Raw genomic sequence first — 14,607 nt, 5'->3', positions numbered from 1 at the left:
ACACAGAAATAGAAGGTGGGAATTCCCCCTCCCCCTGCCAAAAAAAAGCTAAGCATATATTGGAATAGAGGTGGGGAAAAGAACATATTTGTGTCTGTCCTTTAAATTCTCCATAAAGTTCCTACTGCTGATGAAATACGCTGAAAGCAACCAACAAGCTTTCTAACTCCACCAAAACATAGAGTCCAGAACAATTCCCTGCATGTCTACACTGTTTCCCGTTTCCTCTACCAATGATCACATCAACTATGGATTGCTAGAGTTGTCTGAAGACTTAGATGAGGGCACTAATTCGTGAGGATCTGTAAAGATCTTTTCTAGCCCCTGATTTTGCAAAGTCTTACAACTTGCTTTGTAGGATTTCAAATGTCTTACCTTAAAAGCACTTTTCTTAGTGCTTGTATTTTTTAGATCTTTGTACAGAATAACCACTCAAACTTCTGTCTTCTGTCTCCTCATGACTAATTTCTGAAACAGGCTTTGCATTTCCTGCTACATTTTTATATTCTCTGAACTGAGATGGACTCACACATCTGCAGTAGCGCAGAGGGAGAACGAAAGAAAAAAATCCTGCTAGAAACAGTCCTATCACCACTGCTTATCTCTCTGTTAAAAATGGCATTTGGAGGAACATCTTCTGAATGCTTCAGGTAAGCCTTAAATACTCAATGTCACAACTGCTTTTAGAAAATCAAGAATCTCACAATTTCATCATCAAATGATGTGAGACTTCCTTTTCATGAAACCAGACTTGCTGTTAGCAATAACAGTTAACAAAGCACTAGAAGCTTAAGATAAGTTAAGAATTAACCTTTCCATCATTCTGTATGACTGACAACAAAAGAAACGATCTGCAATTTTTCAGGTCTCCTGTTTGACTGGGACTGCTACTAAACTGGAACAATGCTTCCCATCTTTCAAAGCTTTAGAATTAACCAAATACGCCACAAAAACCAAAACAAGGAACATCCCTGCAGTAAGTCATTAGCTCAAGGTCTCACAGAGAGAGCAATTCTAGGAAGGAATGACACAAATACACTGCCACCAGCATTACATTTTTTCTGATAAACAACATTCCTCTGAAGTTTTTAACCTGTGATGCTCATTAGCTGATGCAGGCAAGTATAGTTAAGATTACACACGCAATACCTGATGATACTGTTTCTCCCAGTGTTGTCTTGCAGCGCTCACAAATTACTCTGGTATTTTCCTTTGATTTCTGTAGGACAAAGAAACACCTTTTAAATGCTGCTCAGTTATTCTGAAAAAGAACTGTATAATTTTAACATACTCCCAGAAATGTATAGTGAACTTTGTACTTTAGTCTGCTCCCCTTATGTTCACATATACAAAGATGTGCATTTACTACTTCAGTCTTCTACACTTTGACATGCTTTAAAGCTTCATACCAATTTTTAAATCTGGCAGTATTACCAATCACATAGGACAACCTACATCAGATAACAAGAGAATCTCATAATATTCAGTGACTGTACGATAAAGCAATGAGGTAAATTCAATTTTGATAAAGGCAAAATAATGCACACAAGAACTATTTCTAATTATATATACAAAATACTAGGCTGTAAAATGACTACCTGTTACAGTCAGAAAGATTAGCGCAGTGGAAAGGCAGTAGAGAAGTGGAATGGCAAAAGGGACAAACAGGAAAGGAATGCTCTCCCATCTCTGAGGATCTAGGCTCACGGGGAAAAAAATCCCCAAGGGAGGGATCTCCAACCAAAGAGCCTTCCCCAGAGCAGTCGGCCCTTAAATGGGGGGGTATAAGAGAGGTGCAGCCAGGCTCCACCCCTTCCAGTTCACACAGCTGAGTTGCCTTCACCTGTGCTCCCAGGCTGACTGGGTCCTTTCCCCAGGGGATCATTCAGTGGTTCAGGCTGTGACTCAACAGCTCCCATACGCTACCATCACTCAGTAGAAAGTTTTAGCCATTGTGGACAGGATTGTAGGAATAACCAGTTTAATGCTCAGCAGAGTAGAAAAGGTCTATAGAGTATGCAGAATTACTAGGAAAGAACTACAGAATACAATGTATTATGGTATTTCAGAAAGGCGATGTGGATTCAGCTCTATTCTACTAATTCCAGTGTTCATATTTAAACTCATTATCAGTAGATGGATACAAGTAAGCACAACTCCTACTTTAACATAAAATATAAACTCCAGAATCAGTTCTGTGTCAGATTATTAGCCTGGCTGTAGCACAGTACAACTCTGATCCAGAATTAACATGTGTAAGCAAACACAATGATGTTCCTGAATTAAAAAACCTTTCTGGAACTAAAAATTCTGGAATCTAATGAGAAGACCTCTAAATTGTCTTTGTACAAATACTTTCATAATTGTTAACTCAATACACAGTGTATAAGAATACCAATGTGCAGTTGAACAACTACTGCCTTACAGGCTTGGTAAAGTCCAAACAAGTCACAACCAACTTAAGAAATCATACCACAGGATTTGCCTACATAAGACTGTCTAAATTTAAAGCAAATTAAATTAGAGTATTGCCACTCTGCATTTATCTTTTTCTGCAGCCTAAGAGATGCCTACAGTTCCTATACATTCCAACTGGAGAGAATACACACGCATCTCTTGGGAAGAATGGTTTATATTCATTGCCACCACTACAGTCTTCAAATTTTAAAATGTGTGATGCAAGACAGTTCTCGTGGACTTCTGTCCAGATCACAAGTTGGTAACTTGTGGCCTATCACATTACAGAATTTAAAAAAAAAAAATTGTATAAAATGCATCCTATAGTCTTAGGTACACTTTTCATCTTCTGAAGGAAAATGCTGAGTTACGTCCGTTACAGATTCCCTCTCCTCATAAACCAGGAGTCCATAAAGCTCAAGGGAGAGCTCTACAGCCTCTATGAAAGCTTCAGAGAGCTATGTCAGAAGTGCAGCCCCCTTGTTATGAAGATCACAAAAAACATCTGGTTCATATTTACAGTTATTCCCTTTCCTAATCCCTGCTCTCAAACATACACAGAATATTTTCCTAATGTGAAGAGCAAAGCTAAGGAAACTGTCTTTTGTGAGAAAGAGTATTGAGGATGGTACAAAAACTGCACAGTAAACTGTATATATGCAGCACTTCTGTGAAAGCTACAACTCAGATGTTTTTTCCTGACTATGGTTACAGGTACTAGCTGAGAACTGTGCAGTACTGTACCTATAAACCACCACTAACTCACTGCACCAAGCTTCAGCAGAAAAAGCAATCCCTTTAGCTAGACTAATTAAATCAATATATCTATTTGATAACTTGTAGCTGCTGGCAACCTGCAGTGGATCACCAGCCCAGTATTTTCTGCTTCCATTCCTAAAGATCCCTGATCCGGCATCAGGGAAAAATATTTTCCCCAAGAGATACTATTAGGATGCTGCAGAACCATGTGACATTTAAAAGACTATGTTACACTGGAAGACTAATAGATGTGAGAAATATGTTTGCGATGGAAGGATGCTGCCTTGGTCCCACAGGAGGCTGGAAAAGATTGTTTAAGCATATCTAGTATATTCCTGCTACTATTTTGGTCATACGCAAACACTTTCCAAAGAACTGCAATGCAATTAAAAAAGAACTTTCATACTGAGACAAACCGCAGTGGTATTCTCTAAAATGAGAACATTTATGCCAATAGTAATCTATCTTGTTTCTATTCCTCTCATATTATGGAAGAATTTTCTGTTTCAGTATGAGGGCTTTTTCCCTTATTAATCCAGCTTCTGCCTGATCTTACAGTTTTCTGCTCATTTCCTTGGCAACTGAGCGATGCTAGAAATATGAAAACATGGAAATTGGAATTCAGTGTAAGCCTGAAAGATGTAAAAAGAAGGATTTGACACAAACAAGGAAAGAATTCTCAACTTCTAAACAAGAAAGCCGATCTGAAGATTCATCGCACTAAATTAGTATTGTAAGTTTCTGACAGAAAACAGCCTCCTCCCTCATTCAAAGTTCTGTTATTATTCTGGTTTGACCCATATCTCAGTAACATTTTTGTCCCGTATCTTTTTTATTATGTTTCTGCCTGAAAGGCAACATTTCCCTGTCAAACGTTTCTTTAATTGATTTTAAAAGTACGCTGGGCAGACTGCTCCTCTTTCTCTGGGCTGCAGTATGAATTCCATAGACACTGCCTCTTCCCATCTTTGTTCCCATTGTTCCATGATCCCTTTTGAAACTACTGAAATGTGAGATAATTAATTTTGGGAACCTCTGGCAGAGGCATTGTCCTCTTGGAAATTCAAGATCTTCTACTTATCCACCTTCTTAAGAATACTTATTTGACAATTAAAGTTATGTCTTCTAACTCCAAGAGCTAATCCAGATTAATCTGCTTCTCTCATGCTGAAATCCTTTTAGGATACCAGTTCTTGTATTCCCTTCCCCAAATTCTGCTTTTCAAAGAACAACGGAACAAGACTAGAGAGACCATAGCTTCAGGACTTGCAGATACAGACAGGAGTACAGTACTGTTCTCAAAACAGATGGCTCACTTGGATGCCATCACACCATTGGCAACTGATCTGCTGGAATCCTGGTGATTTAAAAAGAAGATAATACAAATCCCTTACAACGGTAAACAGCAGCACTGTATAAGAATCAGGGCCTCTGACGTTACTTTCAATAAATGAAGAATTTGGTGCAGGGAATCTGCATATCAGCTGTTACAGACACACAAGGCAGTAACAGTTTCCAAAACTGCTGAAGAACTTCAAACTATTAGGTTTAACACATAGTATGGGACTGATCTGCAGGATAAGTCTTAGCACAAATACAGGCAAGCTGTACACTAACGGAAAAGATTTTATGGAAATGCAAGCTAAAATCACTTGATGCTCTTTTGGTGGCAGAAGTAATTATTGCTCAGACTTTTATGAGTGCTGGATTTCCAAGACAAGTAAAGCAATCATCATATTTCCTCATCTCACTACTGAAACAACAGTATCAGCCTACACTTTTTTTTTTTCCTGAACAACAACAAATTTTGATGTTTCTAAGCCAAATGGTAGCCCTATTCCTTCAGACTCAGCTGATGGATATCTCCTCCTGGAACACTTTACAGAAGTCACCTTCAGCAGTTACAGTCTGGAATGGCAGATCCTTTTTACCAAAGGGCCCTCAAATAAGCACAACATTTTTCTTTCATTCTGCCAGCATAAAGGAGCTATATCTCAAACACATTCTGATTTTTTTTAAATCTTACTAAAACAAAACAAAACATAAAACCCACACTTTCCTTTGATCATATTTATAGTTATACATCCAGTCATATTTGAAGAAAAAAAGCACTGCTACTCTCGTTTTCTCCTTTTGCTTTGTTTCACTATCCCTTGACAAACACCTAACCAATCACAGTTATGATCTGAATAAATGTTGATGTTCTCCACTGAGGATATTTTTCTGGGGGAAAGGGGAATACTTGGTTCCAGAACTATACTGTTCATACCCAGGTCAGTGTCATGACACAGTGCATGTACTGTCTGGCTTCTCTGCAGCTGAATGCCAACAACCCTGTCTGACCTTCAAAACACCCTTGTAATACTTGTAAGTTAAATAAGCCAGTGATAAAAATGTGTTTCACAAGGAAAAAAATTCAAATACATTCCCTTAAGAATTATTAAAACAAACTACTTTACCAAGGTAGAGTCATTGTGAGAAGTGTGATGTTCAGTCTCTGAGCTGCACTTCAGATATTCAGGCACACACGATTCATTTCTTGAATTCAACAGGAGAAAAGTCTCTCCAAGAAAACAGTCATCATGCTGAGGGTGCAAAGTGCTTCTTGCAAACGGATTAGGGTGACAACACCACTCTTCTACTAAAGCACTCCAGTTTTCACTTGGTAGAGGAAGAACTCTGAGAAATTTCCTAACAGAGAAAAAGAAATATTTTCATATGCTATTTCCTAAGACACTAACAAAGAGACTGGACTCCTTACAAGAAGGAAAGAAAAAACTACAGCACTTTCTCCAAAAGGAGGTACTTGACTCTCCTTTCAGTCAAAGACACTTTCTTTGGATGAATTCTGAGAAAGCGATGGCCAAGTGTTTCCTGCCAAGTTTGTGATGAAGCTTTTCCCACGGGTGAATCTTCAATGATTATACAGCAGAATTTGGCATAACTTCCTTGTAACTAATCACATGGTAAAAATAAAACAGATCTACTCAGTCAAGAAAAATATAACAATGGAGATTATGCAGTTATTTTAATTATTGCAAAATTTCCTTGCACCAAGCTTTAATATATACAAGGAAACAAAGGAAAAACAAAAAAAAAAGCTGCCACAGAATGTCTTTCAAAGCCTCTCAAAGTCAGAGACTTCAAAACAAAGCTAAATCCTGACAAAAATACCACAGTGTGTATCCATTAAAAAGAAAAAAGGATGAAACAATGCATTCTTAATTTAGATTCAGATTCAAGTTTCAAAACACACACACCAAAAAAAAAAAAAAAAATCCACAAAAAAAACAACAAAACAAAACCACCAACAAACCCACTAAATCAAATCCTCTTCTCCTGGGCTACTATATGGACCAAGATGTCCATATAGCAATGCCACAGGCAATACCACACCTTGTGTCCTGTATCTATTTTGTTTTTAACTTCCTTTCTTTGGTTACCTGCAGTGACTGAGTATTTTAAAAGCCAAACTGTTGAAGCATTGTTTTCAGTTGTAGAACACCCTCTGATAGCTGGAATAAATGCATGTGACTATATAAATACTACCTTAGTCATTATGCTCAGTAGTTAGTAGCTTCTGCTTGGAGTTCCGATAACCATTCTGTGGCCTCACCACACGTGATTTTATTAAGAATTTAAAAGCACTGATGAATACTGTCCACATATTTACATTTGCTTTAATCCATGTCTTCTAGGAAACTGCTGCGTTGGGAAAAAAATCTGCCTCTTTATCAAAATAACAGACAATAGCTTTAAGTGCATGTTCTACAACAATTTTCTACATGCAGTTTGTCACAATGTTTTGTTATCTGTCTGGTTTCTTCGAGTGTTTTACTCTTGCTCTCATATTTTGTCTGTTCTTGCCCAAACTCCTCACACATCATTCCTTGATTCCACTCCTAGTTGAAAACTTGCAAATACAATCTCACTTTGCAAGTCATCAGAGAACTAATGAGAACTAATGAGACAGCAATTAGACACCCTCCTGTTCTTGCATTTCAGAGACTGCTCCTTTCTGAAGATGCCTGTTTTCCCACTGCAGTTCACTGTGCTTTCTGTATTGTTGAGTGAGTCAAAGAAAAACTTTGTATAGCCTTCCTTATTTCTGCATCTGCAATACATTTCAAACTGTGCTTGCCCCATCTGCAGGTGGAACCTGGAATAACTGGTATTCCTGCCCAGCTTTAGCATTATGAGTAACATCCCGGACTTCACTCTTTGTAGTTTTATGTATCAGCAGAGATATTATCAAGGTTCAGATGGAGGTCTAAAGACTGATTATTCTTCCCAGTTGTATACAGTTAGTGCTAACACCTGGACTAACACTAAAAAAGGTTTTCATTCCTTCTATTATTCCTCATATCACAGCAATAAAAAGGTGATATTGCTCAGCAATACTTTTTAAAGTGTTGAAGAAGGGGGGAGAAAAAACAACAAAAAAACTTAGGCTGCAGATCAATGCTGTCCAGTTTCTTTACATTACTCTTTCTTTACCCTCATAGCCTGGAGCTTTGTAAATTGCATCAAGGTTTTGAATTCTCACCAAACAAAAAGCAATTACTCTGATCAGTGAGAAGTTCCTTAACAGGTTCCTCCCAACTAAGCTGTACAGAAAATATAACTTTTCCACTTTATTTTAGGCTTTCACCATTCAGATTTGAGAAGCCTTATTCTAGATCCTGTCTCTAGAACTGGAAAAATGTTAACACTTACTTGAAAGTAGCTTTCCAGGAAACAACAACAATAAAAAAAGAAGCCTGAAGTCTACCAGGTGCTGACTCCCTTAAAGCTGCTAAATACAATAATAATAAACTCTAGCCTGTAAATAAAACTTACAACCTTGATAACTAATAGCTAAGTTTCTGCTTTAAGGTAGTTATACAGTCAGAGAGAAATTAAGAAACACAGTCTCCTTTTGAAAGCATCTAATAAACCTAAACCTCCCTTCAGAGAATAGCTCTGTCTCCAAACAGAAAATCTAGGTGCTTAAGTTTTAAAAAGCTTAAAGTTAGGCACTAGTCTAAGACAGTTGCAGTAATGGGCTTCCTTGCTAAGGTGAGGATTTGGTCATAGAGATTCTTGTAAAACCACATTAGCATAAACATTCTCTATCATCATTATTAATTCATATTTAAGCAGCCAATCCCATCATCCTATTTATTGAAAATGCCTCAAACAAAAAGTAAAGCAGACAGTAAAAATTATTATTTAACTCTTCAGTTCTAGAGAGGAAGAAAAGATAGGAGATCCAGCTGGATTCCTTTAGGAGCAGCCATCTTTTTGGAAAGACCAACTTGACAGCTGTCAAGCCTAAAGCTATTATTAAATGAAAAGTCCAATTGGAAGACTTCTCCTACAATCAGTTTTTCAGTAGAATACTTGTGTAGTAAAGTTGCTCAGGCTTGGGACTAATTAAAACAGTAATTTCTTAATAGTCAATTTCTAAATATTATTTTTTGCAACATACAGCCTTTCATACATTACAAAGTCTTAGAGAATTATTTTGCCTATGAGCTACACTCACACTGTATGTATAACTGTAAGGAGAAAAAGAGGAAAATACCTCAAGTTCTTTGCAACTGTTAAAATTATGGAGGAAAAAAAAAACCTAACCACTTCCTCTAATGTGAGAATAACATGGAAGAAGCAGAGAGCATAAGCCTTATGCCTGAAGAGCCATCAAGACTCCCAAAGGAGACAGACTAATCCAGCGGATCTCAGAAAACAGAGGGAATAACAAAAACTGAGCTGAAAACTCCCATCCAATCCATTTCCCTGTCTCAAGAAAGCATTGACAACACTTAAACCATTCCAGACATACTTCGCTCATCTACTCTTCAAAGCAACAGAAATTGCAGACTTCCTATCTCTAGTGGTAAAAAAACAAGCTTTAGAGTACATTTTTTCATTTCAACCTAAAATCCTCTTGCTTCAGCTAAAGACCATAACTAGCACTGTTGCAGCAACTATGCGCACGCTAGGTGACTCTTATGTCTCCTAGGAGACGTCTAAACTAAATTCCATTTCTTTCAATTTCTTTGTAAAGATACCTTTTCTAGATATCAGGTTGATCTTATTACAGACACTTTTCAAGCAATACACAGTTTATTAAGCTCTCTCCTACAAAGTTATTCAACTTCTTTTCAATCCCATCACCTGTGTTCTCATTAGCAAGGTCTCTGGACTATGCAGCAAACAACAAACAATTTTTATTTCTGAAAGTATTGTCTTTTTTGGAAGAACAGGAGTGGTAAAACAGAAACTGACACACTGGCAGCTCTAACCTTCTATTCTTACCCAAGTCAGTATAGTTTAGAGATAACATTCAAGGGGGTCAGAGGTCTTCTGCAAGGAGAAATGTTTTACGTGTGATGTATTATGATGCCTTTTTTTTTTTTCCTTTCTAAAAATTCAAATTATGTTACACTGTAGGATGTGGAACCAAAGTATGTAAATTCCACGCGTAAGAATTTGGTGCGCTGAAATTCAGGAAAATACCCATTCCAAGATGAAAATATAGAAGGTACAAGATCTTTTGAAAGCAAATGCTTTTTGACTAGAAATTACAAGTTTCATTACCCTATAAATGTATCAAAGGCTTACTGCTAGACTTTCTGATGAGACATTTCATCAGACAAAGCCCAAGACCCTCCCTCTTTTATGTTCAGGCCAACCATAAATTTTTATGTATGACAAAAAAAAAAAAAAAAGACATGACTGATTTACATTTGCATTACCATTTTGAGTATTAGGAGTGACACAGATCATAAAAGGCTGCAAGTGTGTCTCTAACACTTTATACATATCCAGCTGAAGCTGTCAAAATTCTTCATCACAAGATCCAGAAAATGCAGCAGCTTTTTATTAAAATTCTCATTCACTCTGCAGACTACCTGGTTTTCTGCAAGGCTTTTGACAAGGTCCCACGTAACGTTCTTATCTCCGAATTGGAGATATGGGATCAAAAAGTGGACCAATGGATAAGGAATTGGCTGGAAAGTCACAGCCAGAGGGTTGTGATCAATGGCTCTATGTCCAGGTGGAGGTCAGTCACAAGCCACATTCCTCAGCGGGCCCATCTTGGGACCAGTAATCTTTAACATCTTTATCAGTGACATAAATAATAAGACTGAGCAAGTTTGTGGACTGCACCTAGCTCAGAGACGCAGTTGTTACAACAGATGGAACAAATGACATCTAAAGGGACCTGAAGAAATTTGAAAGGTGGGCCCATGTGAACCTAATGAGGTTCAATAAGGCCACGCGCAAGATGCTGTACCTGGGTTAGGGCAATCCTAAATATTTATAAAGACTGGAAGAACTCACTGAGAGCAGCCCTGTGGAGGACTTTGGGGTCCTAGTAGATGAAAAACTTAGCATGAGAAAGTATAGTGTGCTTGTACCCTGGAAGGCCAACAGTATCCTGAGATGCCTCAAAAGAAGGGCGGCCGGGAGACTGAGGGAAGTGATTGTCCCCATTTGCTCTGCCCCATTTGGAGTACTGTGCCCAGACCTGGGGCACCAGTACAGGAAGAATGTAGAACTGATCCAGAGGAGGACCAAAAGGATGATAAAAGGGCTGGATCACCATCCAGTGAAGAAAGGCTGAGGGACCTGCACTTGTTTAACTTGGAGGAGAGAAGGCTTCAGGAAGACCTCACTGTGGCTTTCCAGTACTTGAAGGGAGCTTACAAGGAGAAGAAAAACCAACTTTTTACATGGATGGATAGTAACAGCACAAGAAGAGACAGTTTTCAACTATAAGAGGAGAGATTTAGATTAGATGTTCAAGAGAAGTTTTTCACTGAGAAGGTGGTGAGGCACCAACACAGGCTGCCCAAAGAGGTTGCGAATGCCTCATTGCAATGCTACAATGCGATGGAAAGCACAGCAACAATAGCAGAACAGCGAAGTCCTATGCTATAGCAAGTGAGAATATGAGAATAAGCCTAAATGCAGCAGCCACAGACACAAAGGAAAAAAAAAATATATGCTCACCTTTAGAAGGACTCAAGTAGGCAGGGATCTCCAGTGAGATACCCTTACCTCCACTGCCAACCCTTAAATGAGGTCTGGAGAAGGAGGAGGGGTTCGATCCTGGCTCCACCCCTTCCAGTCACTCAGATACATTGCATGCACCTGAGTTCCTCTGGGTTGGTCCTGCTTTCCCACCCATTTCAAGCCATGACTTAGCATTTCCTCTACACTCATCTCTGGAGATGTTTGATGACAGACTGGATGGAGACCTGAGCTGCCCAATCTAGCACCTGATTTAGTGGCTAGCAGCCTTGCCTATGGGAGGGGGGTTTGAACTAGACTATCTTTGAGATCCTTTCCAACTCAAGACATTCTATGATTCATTCATTCTGTTTCACTTTGTAAGGAGTAGAGAAGGTCAAGTCATATAGCTAAGAAACAGCTCCTGTACTTCCCAAATTCAGCATTTCTAAAGTAATGTGGAAGCCAGCTTTGCTTAAAAGATAGAAGAATAGAGCTGCTGACAACACCTCCATCCTGGCCAGCTACTCTGTAACAACAGCACAGTGACTGAAGAAAATTCATAACAGAGTGGTCAGAACTGAAAAGGATCCCTTAAAGTACACAGGAAGAAAGAAGTCTAGGTTACAATTTTCACAGAATCGTTTTGAGTTGGAAGGGACTGTTAAAGGCCAACTCCTCTGCAACAAACAGAATCCCTTAGATACAGCAGAGCTGTCAGCTAAACATAGACTATGAGTATTTTCAAATCAGTGAAAATTAAAAATGTGTTGAACTTTTTATTTGCAATATTTGCAATTCAAAATATTTCAGCGTTTTGTTTTTATGCACAGCAAAGTCCAGCCACAAAAAGAAATGTCTCTTTTGAGGCACCGCAGACAACCAGAAAGAGAATTCAGGTTTCCCACCTTGCAGGGCAATGTACCATATGCTGTTAGTTAGCTATTTCTATCTTCTAAGCCAAAATGAATAAATAAATAAATAAAAGTTGTTTCAGATAATTTTGATTTTAGTCATCTGTAGAAGTGTCTCCAGGTATTCTCAACTAACAAGTTCAAAATTAACATCTTTTAACTATTTAAGTAGAGAAAATAATACAAACACCAATCAGTGTGGCAGTTACTGACATAAGTGTAAGATACTACAGTGCTTACCGTTCTTTTACTATGATGTCACCACAGGACTGGCAGTAAAAGTTGTAATTCTTCTGTGGTTTCAGGCTTTCCCTCAGATTATAAACCAATTCTACAAACAAAAAAAAAAAAGAGAAGACAGTAATCTTCAAGGTCGGGCAAAGTTTTCACTTATACACAAAAAATCTTTCCAAGAACTTTACTCTTAAGCAAGATAAGAATCTAAAAAACAAAGCAAAACAGTGACATTCTAAACACAACCTTAATTTATTTACCTGTAGAAACAAGTAATGAGATTTTGGATAAAGTTTCCACCTCCACCTCATGCCCCATATTGCAGGACAGGAATTTAGTTTGTGAGTAACTGTTTTAACTGCTTCCACTCTCTCAGTTGGAGGAGCTGAGTATCATTACAGAGACTGTACAAACTAAAATTCAACGCTTCTATTGTGCAAAGATCATAGAAACGTAGAATGGCCTGGGTTGAAAAGGACCACAATGATCATCTAGTTTCAACCCTCTGATATGGGCAGGGTCACCAACCACCAGACCAGGCTGCCCAGAGCCACATCCAGCCTGGCCTATTAGTAAGAGTCTCTGCCATATGATGGTACTTCCCAATACACAACAAAAAATATCTGGGTGCTTAAAAAAAAAGAAAAAAAGAAAAAAAAGCAGCAGTCTTCAGTTCTCAGCCAGGTAAGATACGCTATGATGGTGGTACCACTCAAAGAACAGACAAAGGACAGTCGGCAATACCCTCTACAGGTCAGTAAAGAGAACGCAGTCTCAGGAGACAGCTCAAATAGCTTAAAATACAAGCTTCTAAATTAAAAAAATGACTACAAAAGCATCCAGAGAACAACAATTAATATTAGGCAGAAGAAAAAGTGTAAGCCTAACTCTATGCATAAACAGGCTTTCTGACATCAAAGTATATTCTCAGCAAAGGTAGCTGGTATTTTAGAATTGGGTAGCACCTAAGAGCATTCCAGATACATAAGAAACAAGTTTCGCAAGCTTATATAAAACATAAAACTTATATAAACACACTTATATAAACGGCCATTGCCAACTTTTGCATTATAGCCAGAATGAGTCATATTACTGCATTTTTAGCAACTAAATGTGTAATAGAAGAGGGAAAACATGGGCAGGGAGTCGAACACAGCTCTTAAACTCCCACGCAGAAGTTACTCAGCAAACTTCCCTCTCTGCGTCACCTCACGCAGTTTTGCTTTTTAGAGCAGACCGCTGCCGATGCGCTCAGAAGCCGTGACTGTCGGCATCGCCCGCCGGCGCGCAGCCTTACCCGGGGCGCGGGGCACATCGCGCAGCCGCAGCCGCAGGTGCAGGCCGTCTCCGTGCAGGCGCCGCAGCCCGCGGCAGGAGGACGGAGCCAGGCTGACCCCTGGCGGCAGCGCAGCCGCCGCGGAGGTGGAGCCGCTCCTCACTTCCAGCCGGCCCGGGGCCACCGAGATGTCGGCCGGCAGGTTCCGCAGGCTCGCCTCGCTGGAAAGGCAAAGCAGGTTTCGTTTTTATTTATTTATTTATTTTTATCCCGCATAAGGAACTACTGCCCAGCGCCGCGCAATGCGCAGGTCCCGCTCAGCCCCAAGAGGAGGGAGGGAGAGAAAGAGGGTGGAGGGGTTCCCGTGCTACCGGATAACGAGCAAGGCGCTCTGCGTCCCCCGCCGGATCTCCAGCAGGAACGCGCACGCCATGCCGGCACAGCGGCTCCAACAGCCCGCGCAGGAAGGAAACGGCTGCTTCTTGCGCCGGCCGAGCGCTGCAACCGCGGCCTCCCGCCGCAGCGCCGCCTGCAGCTGGGCGCCGGCGCTGTCCGGCCTGGCGGCCGTCTCGCAGCGCTGCTCTCTTCTGCCCCCGCTGGTGCGCAGGGCTGGTCCGCCCCGAAGGCAGCAGCCATAAGCAGGCGCGGGGATGATATCAACCCTGCATCAACCCCTTCCTACCTGGCATATTGTGTTCAGGTTTGGGCCTCTCACGACAAGGAAGACATTGAAGTGCTAGGATGTGTCCAGAAGCTGGTGAAGGGTCTGAAGCACAAGGCTTGCAGGGAGCGCATGAGGGAACTGGGATAGTTCTGTTTGGAGAAAAGGAGGCTCAGGGGAGACTTCGTTGCTCTCTATAATTCCCTGAAAGGAGGAGAGGTGGGAGTCAGCCTCCTCTCCCAGGTAACAGCGATAGGACAAGAACGAATGGCCTCACATTGCGCCAGGACAAGTTCTGGTTGGAT

General features: G+C 40.1%; 2 protein-coding genes across 3 annotated transcripts in view; one reads left to right on the top strand and one right to left on the bottom strand.

The window, feature by feature from the left end:
• UBE3D (ubiquitin protein ligase E3D) overlaps nucleotides 1-14,169 on the bottom strand; it is a 76,295-nt gene extending 62,126 nt beyond the window's left edge. Inside the window, exons 1-5 of one of the 2 annotated variants that reach the window (XR_014881500.1) lie at nucleotides 14,013-14,169; nucleotides 13,663-13,862; nucleotides 12,372-12,462; nucleotides 5,676-5,907; nucleotides 1,150-1,219 (exon numbers count right to left, since the gene is read on the bottom strand). Coding sequence is in view for 1 of the 2 variants with exons in the window: in XM_085217730.1 (XP_085073856.1) it covers nucleotides 1,150-1,219; nucleotides 5,676-5,907; nucleotides 12,372-12,462; nucleotides 13,663-13,862; nucleotides 14,013-14,074 (655 nt within the window). In the remaining variant the exon portion in view is untranslated. The remainder of the gene's footprint in view (nucleotides 1-1,149; nucleotides 1,220-5,675; nucleotides 5,908-12,371; nucleotides 12,463-13,662; nucleotides 13,863-14,012) is intronic. The other variant, XM_085217730.1, reaches the window with a different exon arrangement.
• DOP1A (DOP1 leucine zipper like protein A) overlaps nucleotides 13,767-14,607 on the top strand; it is a 66,291-nt gene continuing 65,450 nt past the window's right edge. Inside the window, exon 1 of the mRNA XM_085217720.1 lies at nucleotides 13,767-13,879. The gene's annotated coding sequence lies outside the window, so the exon portion shown is untranslated. The remainder of the gene's footprint in view (nucleotides 13,880-14,607) is intronic.

Source organism: Meleagris gallopavo, chromosome 2 (genome assembly GCF_905368555.1).
Source record: "Meleagris gallopavo chromosome 2, MGAL_WU_HG_1.1, whole genome shotgun sequence".
NCBI classification, from domain to species: Eukaryota; Metazoa; Chordata; class Aves; order Galliformes; family Phasianidae; genus Meleagris; species Meleagris gallopavo.
The sequence above is the reverse complement of the archived record's forward strand: the minus strand, read 5'-3'. Positions and strand labels throughout refer to the sequence as shown.